The following is a 22,970-nucleotide window of genomic DNA, read 5'->3' as shown; positions in this document are numbered from 1 at the left end:
AGACTGCAAGAAAATGGGTTTCTCCTGATGGCTAAACCAAAACAGAGAGTGTACCCTTTAAAACATGTAGAAAAGAAGGTGGAATCAGAGGTGAGAGCCATTCTTCCTGGGGTGGAGAGGTCCCACTGAGCAACAAACAAGATGGATTTTAAACATCCTACCACTAGAGACAAATTTGTGAAATTTAAAATCAAGGATAAAGAAGAAAGAGAAAGAAAACCCAGATTACCTACAAAGGAACAAGAATTTTCATGGGAAGACACGGTGTTCTCATCAGTATCCTTGGATGCTTGAGGTCTAATGGAATAAAGCCTCCAAGCACTGAGGGGAAAATAATTTTGAAACTAGCATTCTCTGTCAGCCAAACTACTAATAAAGTGTGAAGGCAAGATACTGATTTTCAGAAGTATAAGGACACAGAAGCTTTATGAGAGTCCTAAATAGGGTTTTGTTTTTCATTTAAACATGGCAGGTTGAACATATATTTGCCTCCCAATTCCCAATAAACTTGAAGGACTTTTTTTAAAAGATAAAAAATATAATGATAAGAGGATCAAGAGAGACAAAGATAGCAGGAAAGGGATGGCCACCAGATTTTGGACCAGAAAAGCAGATGGCTGTCTAAGAAGAGAGGAGAAAGCCAAATGCCTACTGGAGTGAATCTGGATGAGCAAGGTAATTTACAGCACCTTGGAAAGGTTCCAGATACTTCCTTTAATGGAATGGTTGACAGTTGGTATAAGAAACAGAGCCTTAAATTCTCTCCAGCCAGGCAACAGCCTGACAGGTCTACTCTTGGGAGGGACTCCAGATTGGAAACACCGGAGACAGCAACTGAGAACGGAAACTGAGTGAGTCTCCATTCTGAATGGTGACCCCCAAGTCTCTCCTCCACATGCTCTGAGAATACTGCAACCAGGGGTGTATACTGCCCTCCCACACTCCCACTCTCATCCGCTCACAGCAGTTTGTTAGATTCCTCTCTGAGGAAATCGATCATCCAAGAAAAACGACTGCAGGTACTGACAGCTAAAATAGCCAAGTTCCTGTCCCATCACTATACAGGGATACCTTGATCTTGACATGGGAGCACCCATCAGTGCTCACAGAGCCTCCTGTCAGCTTTTTTTTTTTTTTTTAAGATTTTATTTATTTATTTGACAGAGAGAGAGAAAGCGAGAGAGGGAACACAAGCAGGGGGAGTGGGAGAGGGAGAAGCCGGCTTCCCGCTAAGCAAGGAGCCTGATGCGGGGCTCGATCCCAGGACCCTGGGATCATGACCTGAGCCGAAGGCAGATGCTTAACAACTGAGCCGACCAGGCATCCCTCCTGTCAGCTTTTTCATTCTCCCTCATAAATATAAATGAACAGCCCAGGACAAGCAGGTATTTGAGGAAAACCACTAACAAACAGAGAAACCAAAATTAAATAGAAAAAAAGCAATATAACAAAACTCAGAGGCAATAAACAATGCCAGGATCAAAAGAGATGAAATAATATCAATCATGAAATAAGAACAGGATGCCCAGAGAAGGAAACGTTAAAACTTCTTAAAAAAGGAGAATTAAAACCTCTTGGACATTAGAAAGATTGATAATAGATAAATGTTGTAACATTTGGAAGTTAAGCAATATTTTCCCCAGAAAGTAAACAAAAAAATTAAACACAGAAATTAGGAGACAAAAGATAAAAAATTAGAAGATCAAAGAGACCCAACATCTGGATAATGGGAGTTCTAGAAAGAGAGTACAAAGAAACTAGGAGGGAGATTACTCAAGAATATTTTTCAGAACTTAGCATATACATTGCCAAAGCCACTGAGTGTCTGTCTCATTAGTTAAAAAAAAAAAAAAAAAAAGATTCCCATTAAAGCACATTACCATGAAATTCTAGATCACTGGACACAGAAAAGAATCTAAAAGCTTCCAGAGAGAAAAATGTAGGTCACATGCAAAGGATCAGTAACCACAATGGTTAACAGACCACTTGAAGCAATATTTGACCCTAAGGAGAAGAAAGCAATGCCTTTGAAATTCTGAAAGTATTTTCCAAATTAAAATTCTATATCCAGTAAAACTGTTAGTCAAATACAAGGATAGAATAAGAATATTGTCAAACATGTAAGATAATAGTTTTCCATTCTATGCATCTTTTCTTGAGAAGGTACAGGAAGAGGAGCTCTACGTAAATGAGAGTATAAACCATAAGAGAGGGTCCAGGAAGTAGGAAATCGCATGAAGGAGAGATGATTGGGATCCCCAGGACAAAGATAAAGGGACATGTAAGCTTGACAGCTGTGCAGCAGGCCTGGAGGGCAGCCAGACGCATGAGAGCAGGAGGAAGGAGGTCACCAAGAAAACAATGAAATCAATAGAATATCTGACATATTTCACAGTATATTCAGAGATTTTTCAGCTGGGTCAGAGAATCTGGAGATCATAAATGATGGGTACACACAGCTCAGGTGTACGTAACAGAAAACTTATAATACAAACACTGATTACTGACTTAACCAAAAATGGATACAAATACTCTGGAAGAACTGGGGAGGAGAAGCATATGTATGGTGCAATGTGTGTGTTTGCAGGCGCTGGGGGGAGAGCATGCAAGAGACCTAAAACCTCACCCTATATAGTGGGGGGGGGGTCAATAATCTAATATCTCAAACTGGAAAATAAACAGCAGTGTGAGCATATTTTTATTAAAAAATACGCTCACTTGAGAAAAGAGTTGAAAAAGTTGAGAATGGTCACCTTTAGGGAGAATTGAAAGGTAGTGGAAGGGAAGAAATGTTTTCCATTTTAAGCCATGTAGAACAATTTTATTTTTAAAACTATGAACATGGATTACTTTAGTAAAAATGGAAATAAAATTTCCAAGAAAAAACTGAAAATATAAGTATGTCAAAATGTGAAGCAAACTAAAATGTGACATGGTTTTGAGCTACTAGGGTAGGGGGGATGGATAGAAAGACACAATGAGAGAGAGAGAGAATACAATTTACCTTGACACTTCTTTGAGTTGCAAGAATTCATGATTACAAGATTACATTTTTTGAGTTAGTCACACTCCTAGGATCTCATGTGAATAATACATGGTATAGTCATAATACAGGTTTATTGGTTTCTGATTTTTTAGAATTACTCCATATCGAAGGCACAAAATATTTCACTATAATTGTTAGACTGAATGCTAAAAACGAATCAAACCAATCCAAACAAACAGAACCCTTGGCAATGTAATAGGGACGGGCATGGGAAGCTGGGGAGAGCGGAAGTGCTGAGTTTAGGGGTCCTGATTTCCTCATCCTACATTGGAGTCAAGGAATCCTGTCTACAGCTGAGGGCATAAGAGAAGCTTTAGTAACTCAAAAAAGAAATACACTGGAGGAAGCTCAGGAGGAGCATGGGAGGGAAGGAAGGCAGAGGTGTGAGGCGAGTTAAATGTCTCCTGTGTCCTATCGGGGAGTTACGGTAATAGCAACAGCCAAGCCTAAGTTATCAAGATATGGAAGCATAAGCAAAAGGACTCATTATAGGATTCATTTGGATAACAACTCATCAAAGTCGTTACTGTTGTTTTTATCCACTTGGTAGTGGTAGAAAGCCTTAGAATTAGAGAAACTTAAAATAGCATCTCTGAAATAATGAAAAAATTCTTGACAGTGAAAAATACACTTCAATTACAGGCGTATTTGAGGAATTCTTGTCTATTTTACTTGCTGCTGCAGCTGCCAAGTTCCACTAGTATTGAGAACACTGAGCTAGGCTTTTTTATGAGGGACATCAACATTCCTGGACTAAAGAGGGAAGAGAATTCTGCCCCTTTTTTCTGATAAAGAAAACTTCTAATTGCGGGACATCAGCAGTACAATAAAAGTTCTGTCACCAATGCGATTCTGCCAATGCAAGTTAGAATAAATGAAGCTTGATTCCTCATCTGTGCCATGTAATTATTAATACTGTTCTGCCTCCTCATCAGGGTTTTGCAAGAGTTATAATCCATGCAAAGTAAAGCGCTCACAAATTTATAAAGACAAAGACAGATGTGAGCTCTTCATGGACTCAAGTGGAAGGGAAAACATTCTTTAAATAATTTTCTTGTAAAAAACAAAGACACTGAAAAAGTATTCTTTTCCTTTGAGAGGTGTAGATTATATAAACCATCACACTTCTTGTGTCAAATCGTCTTTTTATTCTTGCTCTCTCAACATAGGATAGGTTTAAGTGAAGGCTTGCTTTAAAGTATTTTGACATATGAAGGTGTTATGTTATGTTTTTTGGCTCTCAACTGCAAATCCCTTTCTCTGCCCTGCTTTGTGATCCTAGAGCTAGAACTCCTGCACACAACTCTTGACATAACGGTTAAGCTTTATCAACAGAGGGCGCTGGAGTGACGGTGACAGCAAGACCACTCCCTTCCAGTTCCGGCCCTGTTAAATATATTGGGAGCCACGTGGATGAGCTCCGTCATCCCCACACCGCCCAGTAATGGTGGGCTGCTTTTCCAGACCAGCACCACCTGTACCCTCTGCCAGTCTCTTCACCTGCAGCAGGCTGTGCTCCACCACTCGGCAGAGGGAGGGGGGCCCATATACAGCCAGTAGTTACCATCTTCTCTTGCTCCGAAATGGGGGCAGAAAGCAAAGCCCAAGGCCAGACCAAGGTGGGATATAATTAAACAAGGATGCCAAAAGACTGTATTCTTAGAGGAAGACTGAGCTGGAAGTAAATCCAAAACGGTCCCCTTCTCCCTAAGGAATTGTGGGAGTATTACCTCGGCCTAATGAAGGCTGTCACCACAGTCTGCTGTCTTGTGAATCTGCACCCCAGATTCTCATCACCAGGCTGGTCTTTAGAAACCCCACGCTGTTAATTTACTTTAAAAGTGGTTCCCAACTTGGAAATTTCCAAACCTGGAAGGAAAAAAATGAGAATTGAAAGACATTCCCAGTTTCAGAAGTAACTGCTTCCCAGAACAAAGTCCTATGTTAAAGAAAACAAAATCTAGAACTCAAAGGCCAGGGCCAGCAAACTACAGCCTGCAAGCTAAATCTTGCTGCGGGCTGTTTTTGTAAATATAGTTCTACTGGAACACAACCACACCCACTCATTTAGTATTTACGTGTATGGCTAATTCCAAGCAGACTCGACAGGCCGTTCTGCCCAAAAAGCCTAAAATATTTTATCTGGCCCTTTATAGAGAAATCTTGCCAACCCCTGGCTCAGACCACTGACATTTAATATAATTATTGACGTGTTTGGATTCCAGTGTGCCAATTCTTGTTTGTCGCTGTGGTTTCTTTTTGCTTCCTGTTTCCCCTACCTTTCACTTTCTTTTGAATTATTTGAATAGTTTTTAATATTCCATTTTTAATTTATCTGTTGGCTATATATGTGTTCTTTAAAATGGTTCCTCTAGGGATTACAGTATCATACCCAGCTTTTCCATTTATTTAGGAGTTAATATTATTCCTAATATTAGACTTCATGTAAATTGGAAAAGCCTTGCAGCAATAAACTGAAACAACTTTGAGCAGGAATATAAAAATGGACAATGGGTAGACCTTATATGACAACAAACTCTGACCCTATGACCTCTGCGGCAACCAATTTAGGGCACCGAATGAAACCCCTGCAGCCACCCACTCAGAATGGTCGAGACTCAGTTGATGACTGCCAACATCCTGATTTTTTGTCCAGACTCAGGACCGAGCAGAGAAAGGCAAATATGTTCCCCGAAACAATCATGTAAGATGCGTGCTGCTCCAGCTTCCTCATGCCAATGACCTCCAGTCAGAGCATGCCTGCAGCTTTGTTTCTCACTAGAAAGCTTTCCCATTACAAACTTCAGCCTGCGTCTCTGCAAAAGCCCAAGTAGTCGGTGGCTGCCTCCTTTGCTAGAGCAAGCTCTGAATAAACAGCCTGAATGGTTAAATTTCTGAGTGGTGTTTATTTCCATAACTCAAATGTTTAACAACATAAATGTGATACAATCATATATTACTGTATACATGAACAAACTACAGCTACATCCACGAATTGAAAGAAAAAAGGCCAAAAAATTAGAGTTATTTCATTTAATTTCCTTAGATGTCTCAAGTCAAAAAGAAAAGATTATTTTCCTGGCCTTAACAGATTGGCTTAGTTGGGGCTCATTCAACGGGTAGCTGGATCACTTACAACTCTACTTTATCCTTCACCTCCTGTACTTGTGAAGCTCAAAGATCAGAGGTGGAGGCCTAGGGTCCTCCCAAGTCTTTTCTGAGACTGTGCAGTCCTGGACATGCGGGCGGCCTTCCGGATTCCTACTCGAGTCCTTCAAAGCCTTTCTTAACCCCACACCACCGCCCCCTACCCCCTTGTATCTTCCTCCCCAGACTTCTGGTTTGTGTGGCATATGACACTAGACAGCTGTAGGTAATAGGTTTTTAAAGCCTGGAGACCTCAGAGGGGGACAAACAAAGGCAAATTTCTGAATTAAACCCTCAGGGAAATGCCAGACAGGTCAAGACACAACAATGTGAGAACAAAGTGTCCCCTTTGGCACCATCAAGCCACACCAAGAATTTCTCACAAAACTTAGTGCCTCTTTATTAAGCACTGTTCCAGTTGTTTTGATTATATCCCAGAGTTTCAAAAATTAGATTTTAACAGTTTCGGTCAGCTTAATAGCTGTCTCAGTAAAGGGAAAAGTCTTTGGAGCTCCCTACTCCACCATTTTTGGTGATGTCACTATGTCACATTTTAGAAAGATGACCTTTTAGGGCGCCTGCGTGGCTCAGTTGGTTAAGCGACTGCCTTCGGCTCAGGTCATGATCCCAGGGTCCTGGGATCAAGTCCCCCATCGGGCTCCCTGCTCAGAGGGGAGCCTGTTTCTCTCTCTCCCTCTGCCTGCCACTCCCCCTGCTTGTGCTCGCTCTCCCTCTCAAAGAAATAAAATCTTTTAAAAAATAAATAAAAATAAAAAGATGACATTTTAGAAACGGAGGACAGATGAGTGGCTGCCAGGGGTTGAGGAATGATGCAGGTGGGAGAGGAGCAGCAACAGGAGGGATCCTTATGTGTTGGAGTTGTTCAGGATCTTGCCTATGGTGGTGAATACATGAACCTACTCAAGTGATAAATTATTTAGAACTAAATACACACATACCATACAAGTAAAACTGGGGAAATGTGCATAACGTTGGTGAATTTTATCAATATCCTGATGGCGATATGCTGTAGTTTTATGAATATTCAGGGGAAGAAAAATCGGAGGAACAAAAGTACAAGGAATCTCTCTGTATCATTTCTTAGCAACTGCATATGAATCTACAATTATCTCAAAAATTTTAATTAAAAAAATTCAGATTTCAGATGAGGAAGTTTTAGAAACACATTATCCAACTTATTTTGCTTCCCTTTTTATATGCATCCAGAAGTTATATGATAGAAATTTATCTTTAAATAAATCTAAAATAGCTCTTTTAAGAAGTAAAATACAATTCTCAAGAAAGCACCATACTATAGTATAATTACACTGATCTTTTTTAGTGGCACATAAAATAATTGAGCATCTCCCAGTTAGTGGAAACAGGATTTGATGATTTATGGTATGTTTGGAATGAGGTTTACTTACAGGTCCATTTTGGTTCATGTCGCTAGCTTTGGCACTAACCATCAACATGTCTGTAATAAACAGTGACAGTGACTAGTGGTGTAATAGGATAGATGGAGTCAGGAAGCATACAGTAATTATCCACATTTCTGTTTACTATATGTATAAAGACATAACTTCAGGAATAATGGGAAAGTAATGTATGTGACTTTAATACAAAATGAAATATAAATTATTAAATACTACCATTTAACTCTGTACACCAATACTTCAGTATTTCCACTCCTTGAATAAAGCACATATAACTCGAAAGGCTAAGTAATTCTTAGTTTATGACTAAATTCTCTAAAGAATAAAATGCTGGTGAAAAGTCAAAATTGTTCAGTAAGATATGGATGACCTTATTTATTTAGCAATTATCACAGACATCAAAATGATCATGGGTAACACTAATTTAAGCACTTACAGAATACCACTTAGGCCCAATATTGATTTATTAAATGAAAATATAGAGGGAAAAAAAATCAAAGAAACTGGTATTTATGGCACCAGGTTAAAGGCAGATTTAAAACCACCTTTGTCAAGGTTTTAACACTGGAACAAAGTTAAATGTACCTAAATGGGACATGAAGCTGTTCTTGGTAATAGTACAAACTTTGTCCTCCTATGGGTATTACTATTTTTAAGTTTTCTCCTCTATATGAAACAACTGAAAAGAAAATTTAAGAATGTTACAACTCATGGATTACTTTGTACATGCATCATTCTATATACAAATGTATTAGTAACTAATATATTAAGGCCATAAATCAAGTCTTAAAAAAACTTCACTTTTATGTGTGTTACAAAGGTCAAGTCAGCTTACAGACACAGAATAGGTTAATAGGAATAAATATTTTTTCTCTTACCAGATTTCCAATTTTTTTTTTTTAATTGGAATAGGATTTGGGGATAGGGTTATTGAAAGCACCAGGGTTCAACAAATTTACATTTTATCAGAGGAAAAAGATTCTTAAAGAATGCAATGATGGCATATAATCTTACTCTTATAGCATAAATCTTCATATTAGTTGAAGTGATACTATAGATACTGTAATGCTTTAGACAAAAATTTTAAGATACATCAATGACCACCAAGTTTCAAACAAAATGCAGTGATCAAAATATTTAACTGTCCTTCTATCAAGCTTTTACAAACACATTCAGTCTTCACTGTCTGAGCAAATCAGTTTTAGCTTCTTCATAGTCCTCCATCTGTCTTTCAACATGACGCCTGTTCGGTTGTTGAATTTATAATTTAACAGTATTTTAGACCAGTTTCCCTCTCCGTATTTCCTCACACCGGATCTCAGATTCTTGTCTTCTTCCCAAAGCCATGCCTTTTGATAAAACGCGAACAGTTATTCACAGAAACAATTCTTTAAAGAACATACTATAAATCCAACTGTTTTTAATCAAAATAGTATTAGTTTCTTAAGGATGGAAGAATTTGCATATACATTTCTTAGATTTCTGTAAGAGCTTATGTTTATAAGATTTCTCAGGGTCCCTACTATTATTGTTCATTTTACATAAGCACAGTATGGCTCAGCTGCCCAAGATCAGATGGCTACAAAGTGACAGAGCTAACCCAATCCAATTTATCAGACTTTAAGCCTACATTGTCTCTTACAATGCTTTTCTACAATTGTTATCAAATTGGTACTCCCCCCCACCTTTAAAAAAAGATTTATTTATTTTGAAGAGAGAGAGAGCAAGTGCATCATTCGGAGGAGGGGGCAGAGGGACAGAAGCAGACTCCCTGCTGAGCAGGGAGCCCAACCCGGGGCTCAATCCCACAACTCTGAGGTCGTGATCTGAGCCCAAACCAAGAGTCAGACACTCAACCAACTGAGCCACCCCGGCACCCCCAGATTGGTACTTCTTAATCCCACTAAATAGAACTTATGAATATTTAATACTTCAATAATGAACTCAGTGAAAACCCAGTTCTATGTTAGGCAAAGTATACACAGCCATAAACCTCAAATCTTCCCTAAAAACAAATTCTTAAAAACACAACTAAAAAAGACTTATTCAAAACATATTATTTTATTTTGGAGAAAATGGCTGAAAATTTTTAAAAATCAAGTTAGCACCATACACAGAAAAAAACTGATAGTTGGCATTTGCTACAGGTGACCAACTAACCTATCCCTTTTGCTGACATGCTGAAGGAGCAAATGACTGAGTGATTATTTACTGTGTCTAGACTATGATTACTTTCCCCAGCTGAATTTCCTATTTTCTTTAAAAATCCATTCATCATCAAGTCATGAAAAGATAAATAGTGTATGATTTCGCTTACATGAGGTATCTAGAATAGTCAAACTCACAGAAACAAAGTAAAATAGTGGCTGCCAGGGGATGGGAAGAAGGGAGAATGGGAAATTGTTTAATGGGTACAGAGTTTTAGTTTTGCAATATGAAAAAGTTGTAGAGATTGGTTGCCTAAACAATGCGAATGCACTTAATGCCACTAAACCATACACTTAAAAATGATTAAGATGATAAATTTTGTTATGTATGTTTTACTACAAAGATATAAAAAAGTTAAAAAATGAGCAAGGACTTGATAGACATTTGTTCAAAGATACACAAATGGCCAATAAGTACATGAAAAGATGCTCAACATCACTAATCATTAGGGAAATGCAAATCAAAACCACAAAATATCACCTCACACCCATTAGCACATCTATCATCAAACAAAACAAAACAAAACAAAAAACAAAAACAAAATACCACAGAAAATACTAAGTGTGGGTGAGGATGTGGGGAAATTGGAATTCTTATGCACTGTGGGAAGGAATGAAAAACTGACCGCTGTGGAAAACAGAATGGTGGTTCCTCAAAAAAATTAAAATTACCATGTGATCCGGTAATTCTACTTGTGGTATATATCCAAAAGAACTGAAAGCGGGGACTTGAAGAGAAATCTGTACACCCATGTTGGTAACAGTGTTAGTAGGCAAAAACTGGAAGCAACCCAAGATATCCACTGATGGATGGATGAACAAAATGTGGTATATAAATACAGTGAGATTTTATTTAGCCTTAAAAAGTAAGGAAATTCTGACACATACTATAACATGGATGAAACTTGAGGACATTATGCTAAGTGAAGTAAGTCAAACACAAAAGGACATATACTGTAGGATTCCACTTGTATGAGAGGTACCTAAAACAGTCAAACTCGGAGATAGAAAGTAGAATGGTGGTTCTACTTTCCACTTTACAGAGGCATGGGAGAGGGGCAAATGGGGAGTCCGTGTTTAACGGATAAATAGTTCTTGTTTTGCAAGCTGAAAAGAGTTCTGTGGATGGACAGAATGGCAGCACAACAATATGAATGTGTTTAATGCCACTGAACTATATACACTTTAATACAGTTAAGATGGTAAATTTAATTATGTGTATTTCACTACAATTCAAAAATTCCAACTCAGCTGTCTGATGCACTATTAAAAAGAACTCAAGGTGGCTTCAAGAAGACAAACCTGAGATGAAAACTCCTGTGTATGGCTCAATGCCATAAAACTGGCAGTGACCATAATTAAACCCTTGTAGAAGTTTGTCTGAGGTGCCTCGTCTTGGCAACCGTGCTGTCTTCGAGTGCGTGGTATGCATGGCTAATTGATCTCTAGACAAAGACAAAGAGGACATCCTCCTGTGGCGGTCTACCATGACCAACCCAGCCCACTTCTCTTATCAGTCATCACTCCTACAAGCTTCAAGTCACTGCTTGTCACTGATGCAAAACCAAAAGAGATGTAAATTTTCCGTGTGCGGGTGAGGAGTTTAAAAAAGAGAGAGATGGACTTACCAATTAAAAGTACTTCAGCAGTGGGTTATTAATCTTTGGGGTCATATAGATCTTTGAGAATGTGATAAAAGCTATGGATCCATCTCACAGACAAGTGAAGATGTACAAAATTTTACATAATATTTCAGGGGCCACTTAGACTAAACCTAAAATATCGTTTTTACAGTTCCCAAGTTAAGAATTTCTGTTGTGTAAGAAGTTGCTATAGTTTTGTTCAATTTTAAAAAGTAGTCCTTGGTTTATGTAAATTTCATATACACAACACAGTTTTCTTGTTCAAATATGAACTAATTACTTTTAATAGAGTGCACAGATGATATCTGATACAATACAAAAGCTCATTTATCTCAAGAAATAAGTAATATTCTCTGCCTGAATCCTATTTAGGTTCCTGGGTACAAGTTTAAGCAGTGTCTTCCAGTGGATCCCATACAGCAGAGGTAGCAAGCTACTGCCAAAATCCACCCTCAGCCTGTTTGCACTGCCCAGAAGCTAACAACAACAAGCTAACAATATTCAGTGTTAGAACAGAAAGAAAATATAAGGGTAGTATAATTTCATGAGTGTACTCTTTTGCTTACTCTTTTTCATTTCTTCATTTTATATCCTTGACTTATTGTTCTAGATACCATTCATAATGTCACAGAGTTAACAAAGAGTTTAAGATGATCTATTTTAGGACATAAAAAAAAAAAATCTGTGTTCTTTGTGCTATTCTGTCTTTTCCTTTCCATGAAAAATTAAAAATAGAATCAATAAAAAAATCATAACAATCCTGGTCAAACCCAAAACCCAAAAAGATACAAAGAGCACATAAATTCAAACACACCAATCCTTTTCTTTCCTAAGGCTAAAAAGTTTTTATATAACTTATATTTGAAAATTGTCTATCATTTTTAATGCCTTTCAGAGGAAAAAACAATGGTCTATAATGTCTTAAAATGATACTATTTATAGTAAAAAAAAGTTATAGTAATTCCATTATATACCATCTCTGGGGAAAAAAGTCTTCGTTGTTGAAAGACATTTACTTTCCTTGTTTAATAGAATAAATTTACAAAAGGAAGTCTCTTTGTAAACTGGGATGAGGCTGGCAGAAATACCTTTGTCTGTTTAACAGACAAATACAACAAGGAGAAATTGTCCAATCTGGTACAGACTACTGCAATAAAAATTTTTTAAGAACCAAAATGTTAACACAAAATAAGATAAGATCTGTCACTCATCTGAAAAAAGTCCCACTCAAAAAGCCAACAGGGGAAAGTGAAAATTAAAATGAGACACTTGTGATAGCCACAGAATTCTTTTTTGGCATAGTAAACAGTGATAGACAATATCATCTATATTCTGTTCTTTAAATTACATAGTTGATTACCCACATTTTGTTTTGAATACAAAAAAACAAAAAACCAAAAACCAGAGTAATTTTTTTTTTTGATATACGTCTATAAATAACACCTACAATCCCATTCAGAATTGTTGCCAGAAGAACTACAGGGAAAGATCACTTAAAATATGAGGCAGAGACTTCTAGTTTTGGGACCGACATATAAAAACCTTGGAAATATCACTCCAGTCCTCACAACAAGAAAAAAACTAAACCAACTGAAAGTCAACAACTCTTTGTAGATCCATCAGAGAACTAACGTCAACAGGCAAACTGTTGCCATAAAAACTAGAAAAACAGAAAGGTAGATACAGAGAATCGCAGCTTACCAGGAACAGAAGCTCATACCTGGAGCCAGTACTGATAGAAACACTTAACTATCTTGGATGAACTGATGGAGGCTTACTATGGGCAAGCCTGAGTTAAGAAACTCCAGGTGCCCAATCTTAGTGGGGCCCACAACTCCAACTCATTTCCACCTAACTCCGGCCCCCTCTAGCCTTCCATGTCAGGGAGGCTAGAGTATTTCCGGAGGGTATTTCCGGAGGGAAATACCCAGCTTCAGCCCCTTCTAGGCTTCCTTTCTCACTGAAGAGGGGGAAATAAAAGCTGAGAAGCACATATGAAGGTCTTAGTCCAGGACACAAACTCACTGAAAATCACACAAAACTAGAGAATACTTCTCTCCTTCATCTTACCATATTATTTGGGCTCCTGTAAATCAATTGCCTTAGCTGAGAGAGCTGCCTCAGACCCTTACTAAGGAGTCTAGGGAAAACCAAAGACAGCAAGAGAGACAAAAATAAGGAAATTTTAGCCTCTGACATCTATGGCTACAGCGAATAGGAAATAAAGCCTAACTCCTGGCTAGACAAACATAAAATCTCACACCAAAGGTCAGTTTACCTCTGCTCTTTTACCTGATACCTCATGTTCAGCTACCAGCAAAAAATGGGTAAGGTACACTAAAAGGCAAAAAACCACAATCTGAAGGGACAAAGCAGCATCAGCCTTGGCTATGACAGAGATTTTGGAATTATCAAAGTGGTAATTTAAATAACTATGATTAATGTCAAGCGCTCTAATGGAAGAAGTGGACAACATGTAAAAACAGATAGGTAAATGTAAGCAGAGAAATGTAAACCTTAAGAATCAAAAGGAAATGCTAGAAATCAACACATAGTAATAGAAATGTAGAATACCTTTGATGGGCACATTAGCAGACTAAACATGGATGAAGAATCAGTGAGCTTGAAACTAAAAAGAGAAACTTCCCAAACTGAAAAGCAATGAGATAAAAAGAATGAAAAAAAAAAGAGAGAGAGAGAGAGAAACAGCTAAGTACTGTGGGAAAATTACGAAAGAGGTGACCTATAGATAATGGGACATCAGAAGGAGAAGGAATAGAAGAAAGAATTGAAGTAATAATGGCTGAGAATTTTCCAAAATTAATGACAGACACCAAAACAGATGCAAGAGACTTCAGGAACACAAAGTAGGACAAATTCCAAAATATCTACACCTTCGTACATCATACTCAAAGTGCAAAAATTCAAAGACAAAAAGTATGTATGACTTTTGGCTGCATATAGTGTCATATGGTTGGCATTTCCCCATTCTCCTTTGGGAATTCACCCAACAGCATCAAGGAAAGAAATAAAATCTTAAACTCTTAAAAAAATTCAAAGAACCCTATGACCTGAATCATAATATAGGTGGAAGGGGTACACTATTGGTGGAAATTGACAAAAGATATGCAAAGAAGCAGGGCAGAGCCACTCTGACTATAGATCTCAGAAAGCCTGTGATGTGCAATTTTCCAGAGTAAAGAAAACATAGCCTGAGGTGCACACCTTGAATCCCCGGTCTGCCAACAGCAGGAGCCTCCCTCAACCTGCAGTTGCTCTAAATAATAAAGGTGGTGGTACTAAATAAGGAATCACATGGATAAGCAATATTTACAGGAAGCAAATCAGAAGTAGGAATTGCTTGCTATGTTCACTTGAGATACAAGAGATATTCCTAGTAGCCTGGAATTTGACCCTAGCCCCAGTGTCTCAACATGGACCATTTACAAGTAGCTTTTTGAGAAAACAAAACAAAACAAACCACATCTTAAATAAAGGAGAATAAGAAAAGAGCACACGGCCACCTTCAACTTCTAGCTAGACTTATTTACTTGCTGTAAACAACTAGAAAACCAGATAAAATACAGGAAACAATGGTTTGAGACACTGGACAGATGCCACAAGACTATAATCACTGAGTGCAGAAATGAAGTGAGTCGTAAAACTGACCCATCTTAACTTTCTGTATAGAAAAATTCCCTATCAAATGGTTTCTTCTTTTTTTAAGGCACAGAAGGACCTTATTTAAATTGGATCCCTATTAGGAAAAAATGAATATAAAAGCTTATAATGTCGATTTAAGTCCCACTTTACATTGATATATAGACCTTATGATAGTATCACAATAATTCTAAATAAATATCATTATCAGTACCCAACTTAAGGCTATTTTAAAAATACAGGTGAAATATTTTTTTTGGAACTTAGAACAGGTGGATTGGCCTATTGGCAAAATCAAAGATAGTTAAGTGGAAACATTTTACATTCAAGATCTTTTAGGTTTGAGCAGAAATAATGTGAAATAATCACAATTAATGTCCATTAAGTCTTATTTAAATATAATAAATACCTGTTTTTTCCTAGATCGATGTTTTTTAGAAGTTACTGGCTGACTGTTCAAAACATGTCTTCTGTCTTTTTCAGCAGCTTGTCTCCTGAGTCTTTTCATTCTTTCACCTAAAAGTAGAAATAATCATCAAAAATTGCTTCACATTAAAATAAAAAGGGGGCTATTTTTAAAGGTTACCATTAAATTCCTATCTATTATTTAGCTATTTTAAATAAAAAGAACTAATTTTTTCCCCTTTGAATCTGGAAGCAGCACAGTACAATGCAAAGATCAGTTTCTGAAAATCATAGGGGGTTACTGAATGCTGATTCTTTTACGTCTTTAAATAAGTTATCTCACCTCCCAGAACGTGTCCTTTTTCATTACCTGTTAAAAAAAGGAAAAACATTTATCTTACAGGATTGCTAAAATTTTCTTAAGATAATGTTTAAGGAATATTTTACCTAGTGTAAGAACTATAGCCCTTCCCTCATTCCTTCTTTCTTATTCATAGTCAATTTAGTAAGATAAGAATGTATATGTAACTGAAAAGAGAACTGTTAACTACTGAAAAAAAATTGTTTATATAAAAAACCTTAAAGAATCTACAAATAGAATTAAAAAGAGTTTAGATGGTTGGATAGAAGATCAATAAACAAAGCTCAATAGAATTTGTTCATTAGCAATAGTTAAAATATTTAAAACAATCAAAAGATAATGTTTACAATACTAACAAAAAATAGAATATTCTTAGGAATAAATCTAGCAGTGGTCGGGCGCCTGGGTGGCTCAGTCGGTTGGGCATCTGCCTTCGGCTCAGGTCATGGTCCCGGGGTCCTGGGATCGAGTCCCGCATCGGGCTCCCTGCTCTGTGGGGAGCCTGCTTCTCCCTCTCCTCCCCACTTGTGCTGCCTCTCTCACTATCTCTGTCTCTCTCTCTCAAATAAATAAAATCTAAAAAAAAAAAAAAATTAAATCTAGCAGTGGTCAAGATCTATATGTAGTAAATTATAAAGTTTTACTATATATGTGTATATATACACTATACATTATAAGAAAATATATATGACAATCTAAATAGAGTAATATAGGGGCACCTGGGTGGCTGAGTCGTTAAGCGTCTGCCTTCGGCTCAGGTCATGATCCCGGGGTCCTGGGATCGAGTCCCGCATCGGACTCCCTGCTCAGTGGGAAGCCTGCTTCTCCCTCTCCCACTCCCCCTGCTTGTGTTCCCTCTCTCACTGTGTCTCTCTCTGTCAAATAAATAAATAAAATCTTTAAAAATAAATAAATAGAGTAATATACTTCTGTTCATGCATAGGAAGACTTAACATAATTAATATAAAGTCTATAATTAATACTAATATATAATAACTGTGTCTGTTCTTTCCAAAAGTATCCATTGTTACAATGCAATTTCAAATGAAAATTTCAACAGGGCTTTTTGTAGGACTTAACATTATTCTAAAATTATGTGTTATGAGAAGTAGTCCACCACTGGCCCCGAGCATCCCTGCAGTTTTTGCTGAATGTACAAGGCTTATTTGTTTCCTGATACTAAACAGTTTTGTAGTCATATAGGCACCTAAGTAGATCAAAGGAACCATAGCCTAACCACCATGTAACTACCCTCTCCTGGGAGGGGACTGGCTGGTTTGCTATCCTGTTTTGCTGCTTACTCAAAAAGAGGTAGGCCCTTGGCACTAAGTTTCTCAGTTACAATACAACCTATCTGCCTGCACAGCATCTACCTGGGGCCATTGCACTGCCTATGGGACTTGGAATAAAGAAACGAGCACAATTATGCTGATGCCATGCTATTTGTTGTGCTGTAACTGTTTTGCTCTGACTCATTAAGTCATATTGCCTACTTTGGGCACCTATGGAGAGGTAGCAGGTTTATTGCTTGCAATCCCCTATGAAGTTGGGTTTTTTCCCTGACAACATGGAAGACCAAAACAGTCAAGAATAGTCAAGATATTCCTGAAGAACAGTAAGATGAAGGGAATGTCCCTGTCACATACTGAGTTATTATGAAACTACAGTAATTGAGATAATATGGCATTGTTGCAGGAACAAACCATTATGTGCTGGTCAGGCTCCAGTCAGGAAAATGGAAACCACACTAGTTATGAACAGAGATTTTCATATTGCAAATTGTTTAAACAGGTGCTAGAGGACTAAAAAAGCAAAAAAGGAAATTAATAAATTAGCAGAGATTAATAATTAACACAGAAATTCATAATTACAGTTGGAGGTTTCAATACTGTCTCAGTAATTGTTGGAACGAACAGGCAAAAATAAGCAAGCATACACAAAATCTGAACAGCACTATGAATCAATTTGACCTGATATTTTACAACAGAATTCACATTCTTCTCAAGTATATATCAACACTCACCAAGATAGACCATATCATGTACTATAAAGCAAATCTTAAGTTAAAAAAAGAATCCTAAAAAAAGAAATCCTACAAAGTATATTCTCAGTCCCAAACAGAATTAAATTGGAAAGCAATAATAGAAAGATACCTGGAATATCCTTAAATATTTGGAAATTAAGCAAACAGCTTCTAAATAGCCCGGAAGTCAAAGAAAAAGTCTTAAAGGAAATGAAAAAATATTTTGAACTAAATGAAAAAACATCTCAAAATCTGTGGGATGAAACTAAAGCAGTAATTAAAGGGAGTTTATAGCATTAAATGCACATATTAAAAAAGATCTGGGAATCTATGAGTAAAACGTAACTCATATACAAAGGGAGGAGAAAGGCTGACATCAGACTTGTCCACAGCAGCACACATAAAGTCAAAAAATGCATCAATATCTGCAAAGTTGTAAGAAAAGTATCTCCCATGGGGCGCCTGGGTGGCTCGATTGGTTGAGCATCTGCCTTCGGCTCAGGTCATGATCCCGGGGTCCTGGGATTGAGCCCCGCATCAGGCTCCTGGCTCAGCGGGGAGCCTGCTTCTCCCTCTCCCTCTGCCTCTCCCCCCTGCTCATGCTCTCTCTATCTCTGTCTCGAATAAATAAATAAAAAAATCTTAAAAAAAAAACATCTCTGAAGAATACTATATTTAGCCAAATTTCCCTTTAAGCAAAAAACAGTACACACTCAAGGTACAGCATAGTTCCCTATGTCAATGGTATTTTAATAATGTATGGGGACAGATGGTAGCTACCCTTGGGTAAGCATAGCATAATATATAGAGTTGTCCAATTACTATTCTGTACACATGAAACTAACGCAACATTGTGTGTCAACTATACTTCAATTAAAGAAAAAAGAAAAGAACATCTTCCACTTCAGTGATGATAGGAACATCTACCTGTCAGAGGTTGCCACTTGAAGAGAGTCTGCCTGGAAGGGAAGCCATCACAGAGGAAAGTAGAGCTGAGAGACATAGAGGAAGCAGGTCTGATGAAAACACTTGAGTAGCTGGATCCAGCCACACTTGTAGCTAATGTACCTCTGAACTTATGAGTATGAGGCAGTAAATTCCCTTTCTCACCCCAAAAAGAAAAAAGAGCAGACCTAAATTTAGAAATTATAGTACCTATAATCCCATCTTTTAAAAAAACCTAGCAAACAAGAAGTAAGGAATGGGGACATGATGGTCAAAGGGTTGGTAACCAGCAATAAATCAATTTAAACAGATTAAACTACTTCGGGATTTACGGCTAGAAAAGAGAATTCTACAAACCTTTATCATATAAAATAAAACTAAGAAAAGCTGGAAACTGGTGGGAGAGGTTGGTTTTTGTTTTTTTTGTTTTTTGTTTTTTTTGCTAATATCACTTTAGATAAAGTCAGTCAACAGTCTAAAATTTAAATTTATGACTACAGAGGCAACCTGATCCAACCTCTTGAAGTATTTCATATTCTATATCCTTCATTTTGGAGGAATCATATAGGTTACTGATATACTTCTTATGAAACAGCATTTACATGAAGTTCAAAATGGAAATGTGTTTTAAAGTAACATGTAATCTAATCACATTTTTCTAAATTTTTATTTGACTATCTTTCCACTGACATAGTCTAGCCCAGCAATTAGAAGCATAGGCTCTGCAGTCAGAATGTCTAATTTTGCCTGGCTGGCTCATTTGGCAGAGCATGAACCTCTTGATCTCGGGGTTGTGAGTTCAAGCCCCAAGTTGGGCATACAGTTTACTTAAAAAAGAAGGTCTAATTTTTTTTTTCTTTTTTTAGATTTTATTTATTTATTTGAGAGTGAGAGAGAGAGTGCACAAGCAGGGGCAGCAGCAGACAGGGAGAAGCAGGTTCCCCACTAAGCAGGGAGCCAGACTCAGGGCTCGATCCCAGGATCCTGGGATCATGACCTGAGCCGAAGGCAGACACTTAACTGACTGAGCCACCCAAGTGCCCCAAGAAGGTTAATTTCAAATTCTAGTTCTGTTCACTATTCCTGTGACAAAGTATATTTTACTTAATCTCTTTTTGTGGTGGCTTCCCATGTTTAAAATGGGGATGATTAAAAAAAAAGCACTTGTAAGACTGTTGAGGATTAAATGAGTTTACACATCATTTCACTGAATGGTGGTAAGTTTTTTTCTGCACAGAAAGAATTTAGGTGATTTTCTTTCTTTCAAGTTTTCTGAATCACTTGATTTTTTAAAAGTACATGGCAATTTTACAAATCTGAAAAAAACTGTTTAGCATAAACAAAACTAATATTCTCTAACTATGAAGAGAGGATACTACATGCCTTTTAAGCAAACTGGAAGTAAAAAAAAATATATGTATGTATATATTACTAACATGTAACAAAAAGTCAAAAAATGTACTAAAACTCACAAGATCTTCTAGGCTCAATATCCATAGTCACTGTCAAACCAGTCTGCAATGAGGTTATAGTTCTCAGAGTTTAACCACTAATCAACTATTTAGAATCTAAAAAAATATATGCTTCCACTTATTTGAATTTTGTATTATGAAATTAAAAGTCCAGAATCCCCAAATTATTTTATTTTAGAATTATGATTACTAGCCATTTTGCAGCAATAGATGCAGAACAATTTTGGAATAACAACATGAAGCAATTATTTCTTTGAGCTTAACTTTACCATCTTTAAAATGAGGATGATAATATCTATGGATGTAAATGTTTTAGAGCTATAATTTACAAATATTAGTTAATACTGGCCCTGTCATCAGCCATCAGTTATGAATAAATTTATTCAATTAATACTTATTGCAGCCTTACTATGTCCCTGGCATTAAGGTGGTACATCTATTATTTTTATATTGACCTCAGGCTGCTAGGTATGGATCAATTAAGTTTAAAAATCCTTGCTTTCATTCATTCATTTCATACAGTACCTAGAATGTAGTGTAGGTTCAATGAACATTTGCTGAATGAATACATACCAAGGAGAAACTTACAATCAAATTGTAATTTAAAACAATTATGGACTACTTTCTTTTTTTTTTTTTTTAAAGATTTTTTATCTATTCATTTGAGAGAGAGACAGAGCACAAGCAGGAGAGAAAGTGGCAGAGGGAGAGGGAGAAACAAGCAAACTTCCCACTGAGCTCGCAGCCCAACTCGGGGCTCGATCCCAGGACCCTGGAATCATGACCTGAGCCGAAGGCAGATGCCCAACCACTGGAGCCACTCAGGCGCCCCTATGGACTACTTTTAAGATTTTTTTTTGGTTATTGTTGCTTGTTTTTTAAATCCAGTGATGCCTTTTATAAGAATAAATTCTAAATGTAATAAGGAAGGTAGCTAGATTCCACAGTCAATCCTCATTATTCATGGATTCTGTATTTGTGAATTTACTTCCCTGCTAGTAATTTGTAACTCAAAAATCAATACAGAGTGCTTTTATGGTCACTGGTGGACACGCACAGAGCAAAAAAAATTCATCTCACCTGATGTGTGTGTTCACAGCTAAGGTTAAGCAAGGTGATGCTCTGCCTTTGTGTTTTAGCTCTGTCATAAATGTCTTTTTTAGAGTCTATTTAATGCAACATTTTGTATTTTGGGGTAATTTAGCTGTTTAAAATGGCCCCAGATGTATTGTGGAAGTGTTGTCTAGTGTTCCTAAGTGCAAGACTAGGATGTTCCCAACAGAAAAAATCTGTGTTAGAAAGCTTCATCCAGGCATGACTTACAGTGCTACTTGGCCACAGGTCAAGGTTAATGAATCAACATTATATATTAGTATCTTTAAACAGAAACACATAAACACACTGAACAAGGTTATGTATTTATCAGTTGACAAAACTGTGGTGACAAGATTCTCAAAGGAATCTAACCCTGTAATTCCCCAGTAATGGTTTAGTAGTCACCAACCACAGCGACTTTATAGAACATAACTATTGTGGTAACAACTGTATGTTTCAGATTAAGTAACTATTTCAAGTTGCTGAATAAAGTTAAGGTAGAAAATCAGTGTACCATCATAGCAAAAGTACTCTAAGCTAGGCAATCAGAATAGCTTTCTAAATTAAGCACTAACTTTCTAACTCTATGAAGGTACAGCATTTAATCCATTGTGCTTTAGTTTTCTGAAGTGTGTCTGGGTGTTGTAGTGGGGAGGTCAAGGGCTGGATCACTTTCAGGGACAAATCAATTCTCCACTTCTAAAATTGTAGTAAGAGTACTCACTTTGAAGAGTTTCCATTCTTTCTTCTTGCCTATTAAAATCCTGTTGTTGGCATCCGTGTTTTGACTTAGATACAAAGAGCTTCTTGTGAGACCTAAATTGAACATAAAAGCATGGGATTGGTTCCGCAAAGAGTAGAAAAGCTATGAAAGAAGGTAGATGATTTGTCTTAATCTCTATTTTAGGACCTTCTTCTACTTTGGCCTGTTTCCTTTGGTACTCTCCTTGCTGAGTGCCCCATCTTAACCTTTGGCCTCTTAAGATTTTTGTTGTCTGACTTCCCTCTTCTCCCATCACTTATTTCCTCCATCTCATCTACTAAGAAACCAAGATTCTTTTGGACTTTTAATTAGATAGGTGAAGAAAAAAAAAATCCTCAGACGATCAACTATTGACTTTCATTCTCCCCTAGGGCTTTTAAGTTTATTTCCCAAAAGAGAAATTCCAAAATTCCTTTACACATAATGGTAGGTATCACTTATCTTTACAGCTTCCAAAGAGAGCATTTTTGAAATGAAGGCTGTTTGGAAACACAGAGTGTGGCAAAATTTTGACAACCCTGAAAGTTGGTATTATTCCCACTTTATAAAGGAGCTAGTTTAGATGAAAAAATAGTTCACCTAAGCTTAGGAAATGATTTTATCACCACCTAAAATCTGTATTTTTACCCAAGTACACAAGAAACCTAATCCGTTCCCTCCCTCCCTCCCAAAACCTATTGTGCTCTCTGGAATGCCATTCTCAACCCCTTCACCAGTTCCCCTACATCTTTGCTTTGTCTAAAATCTCCCTTAGGGAGAATATTTCT

The 22,970-nt window shown here is 37.2% G+C and overlaps 1 protein-coding gene across 3 annotated transcripts in view; it reads right to left on the bottom strand.

The window, feature by feature from the left end:
• Positions 1 to 445: 445 nt before the first annotated feature.
• TERF1 (telomeric repeat binding factor 1) overlaps positions 446 to 22,970 on the bottom strand; it is a 42,149-nt gene continuing 19,624 nt past the window's right edge. The window contains exons 8-11 of one of the 3 annotated variants that reach the window (XM_081816122.1): positions 22,165 to 22,256; positions 15,888 to 15,914; positions 15,549 to 15,655; positions 446 to 4,915 (exon numbers count right to left, since the gene is read on the bottom strand). In XM_081816122.1, coding sequence (XP_081672248.1) covers positions 4,877 to 4,915; positions 15,549 to 15,655; positions 15,888 to 15,914; positions 22,165 to 22,256 — 265 coding nt within the window. In that variant the 3' untranslated portion in view covers positions 446 to 4,876. Of the gene's footprint in view, positions 4,916 to 5,932; positions 8,979 to 15,548; positions 15,656 to 15,887; positions 15,915 to 22,164; positions 22,257 to 22,970 lie in introns of those variants that run through there. The other 2 variants (XM_081816120.1, XM_081816121.1) reach the window with 2 other exon arrangements.

The sequence above is a fragment of the Leptonychotes weddellii genome, chromosome 4 (genome assembly GCF_054177405.1).
Source record: "Leptonychotes weddellii isolate Sample4059 chromosome 4, ASM5417740v2, whole genome shotgun sequence".
Classification (NCBI taxonomy): Eukaryota; Metazoa; Chordata; class Mammalia; order Carnivora; family Phocidae; genus Leptonychotes; species Leptonychotes weddellii.
The sequence above is the reverse complement of the archived record's forward strand: the minus strand, read 5'-3'. Positions and strand labels throughout refer to the sequence as shown.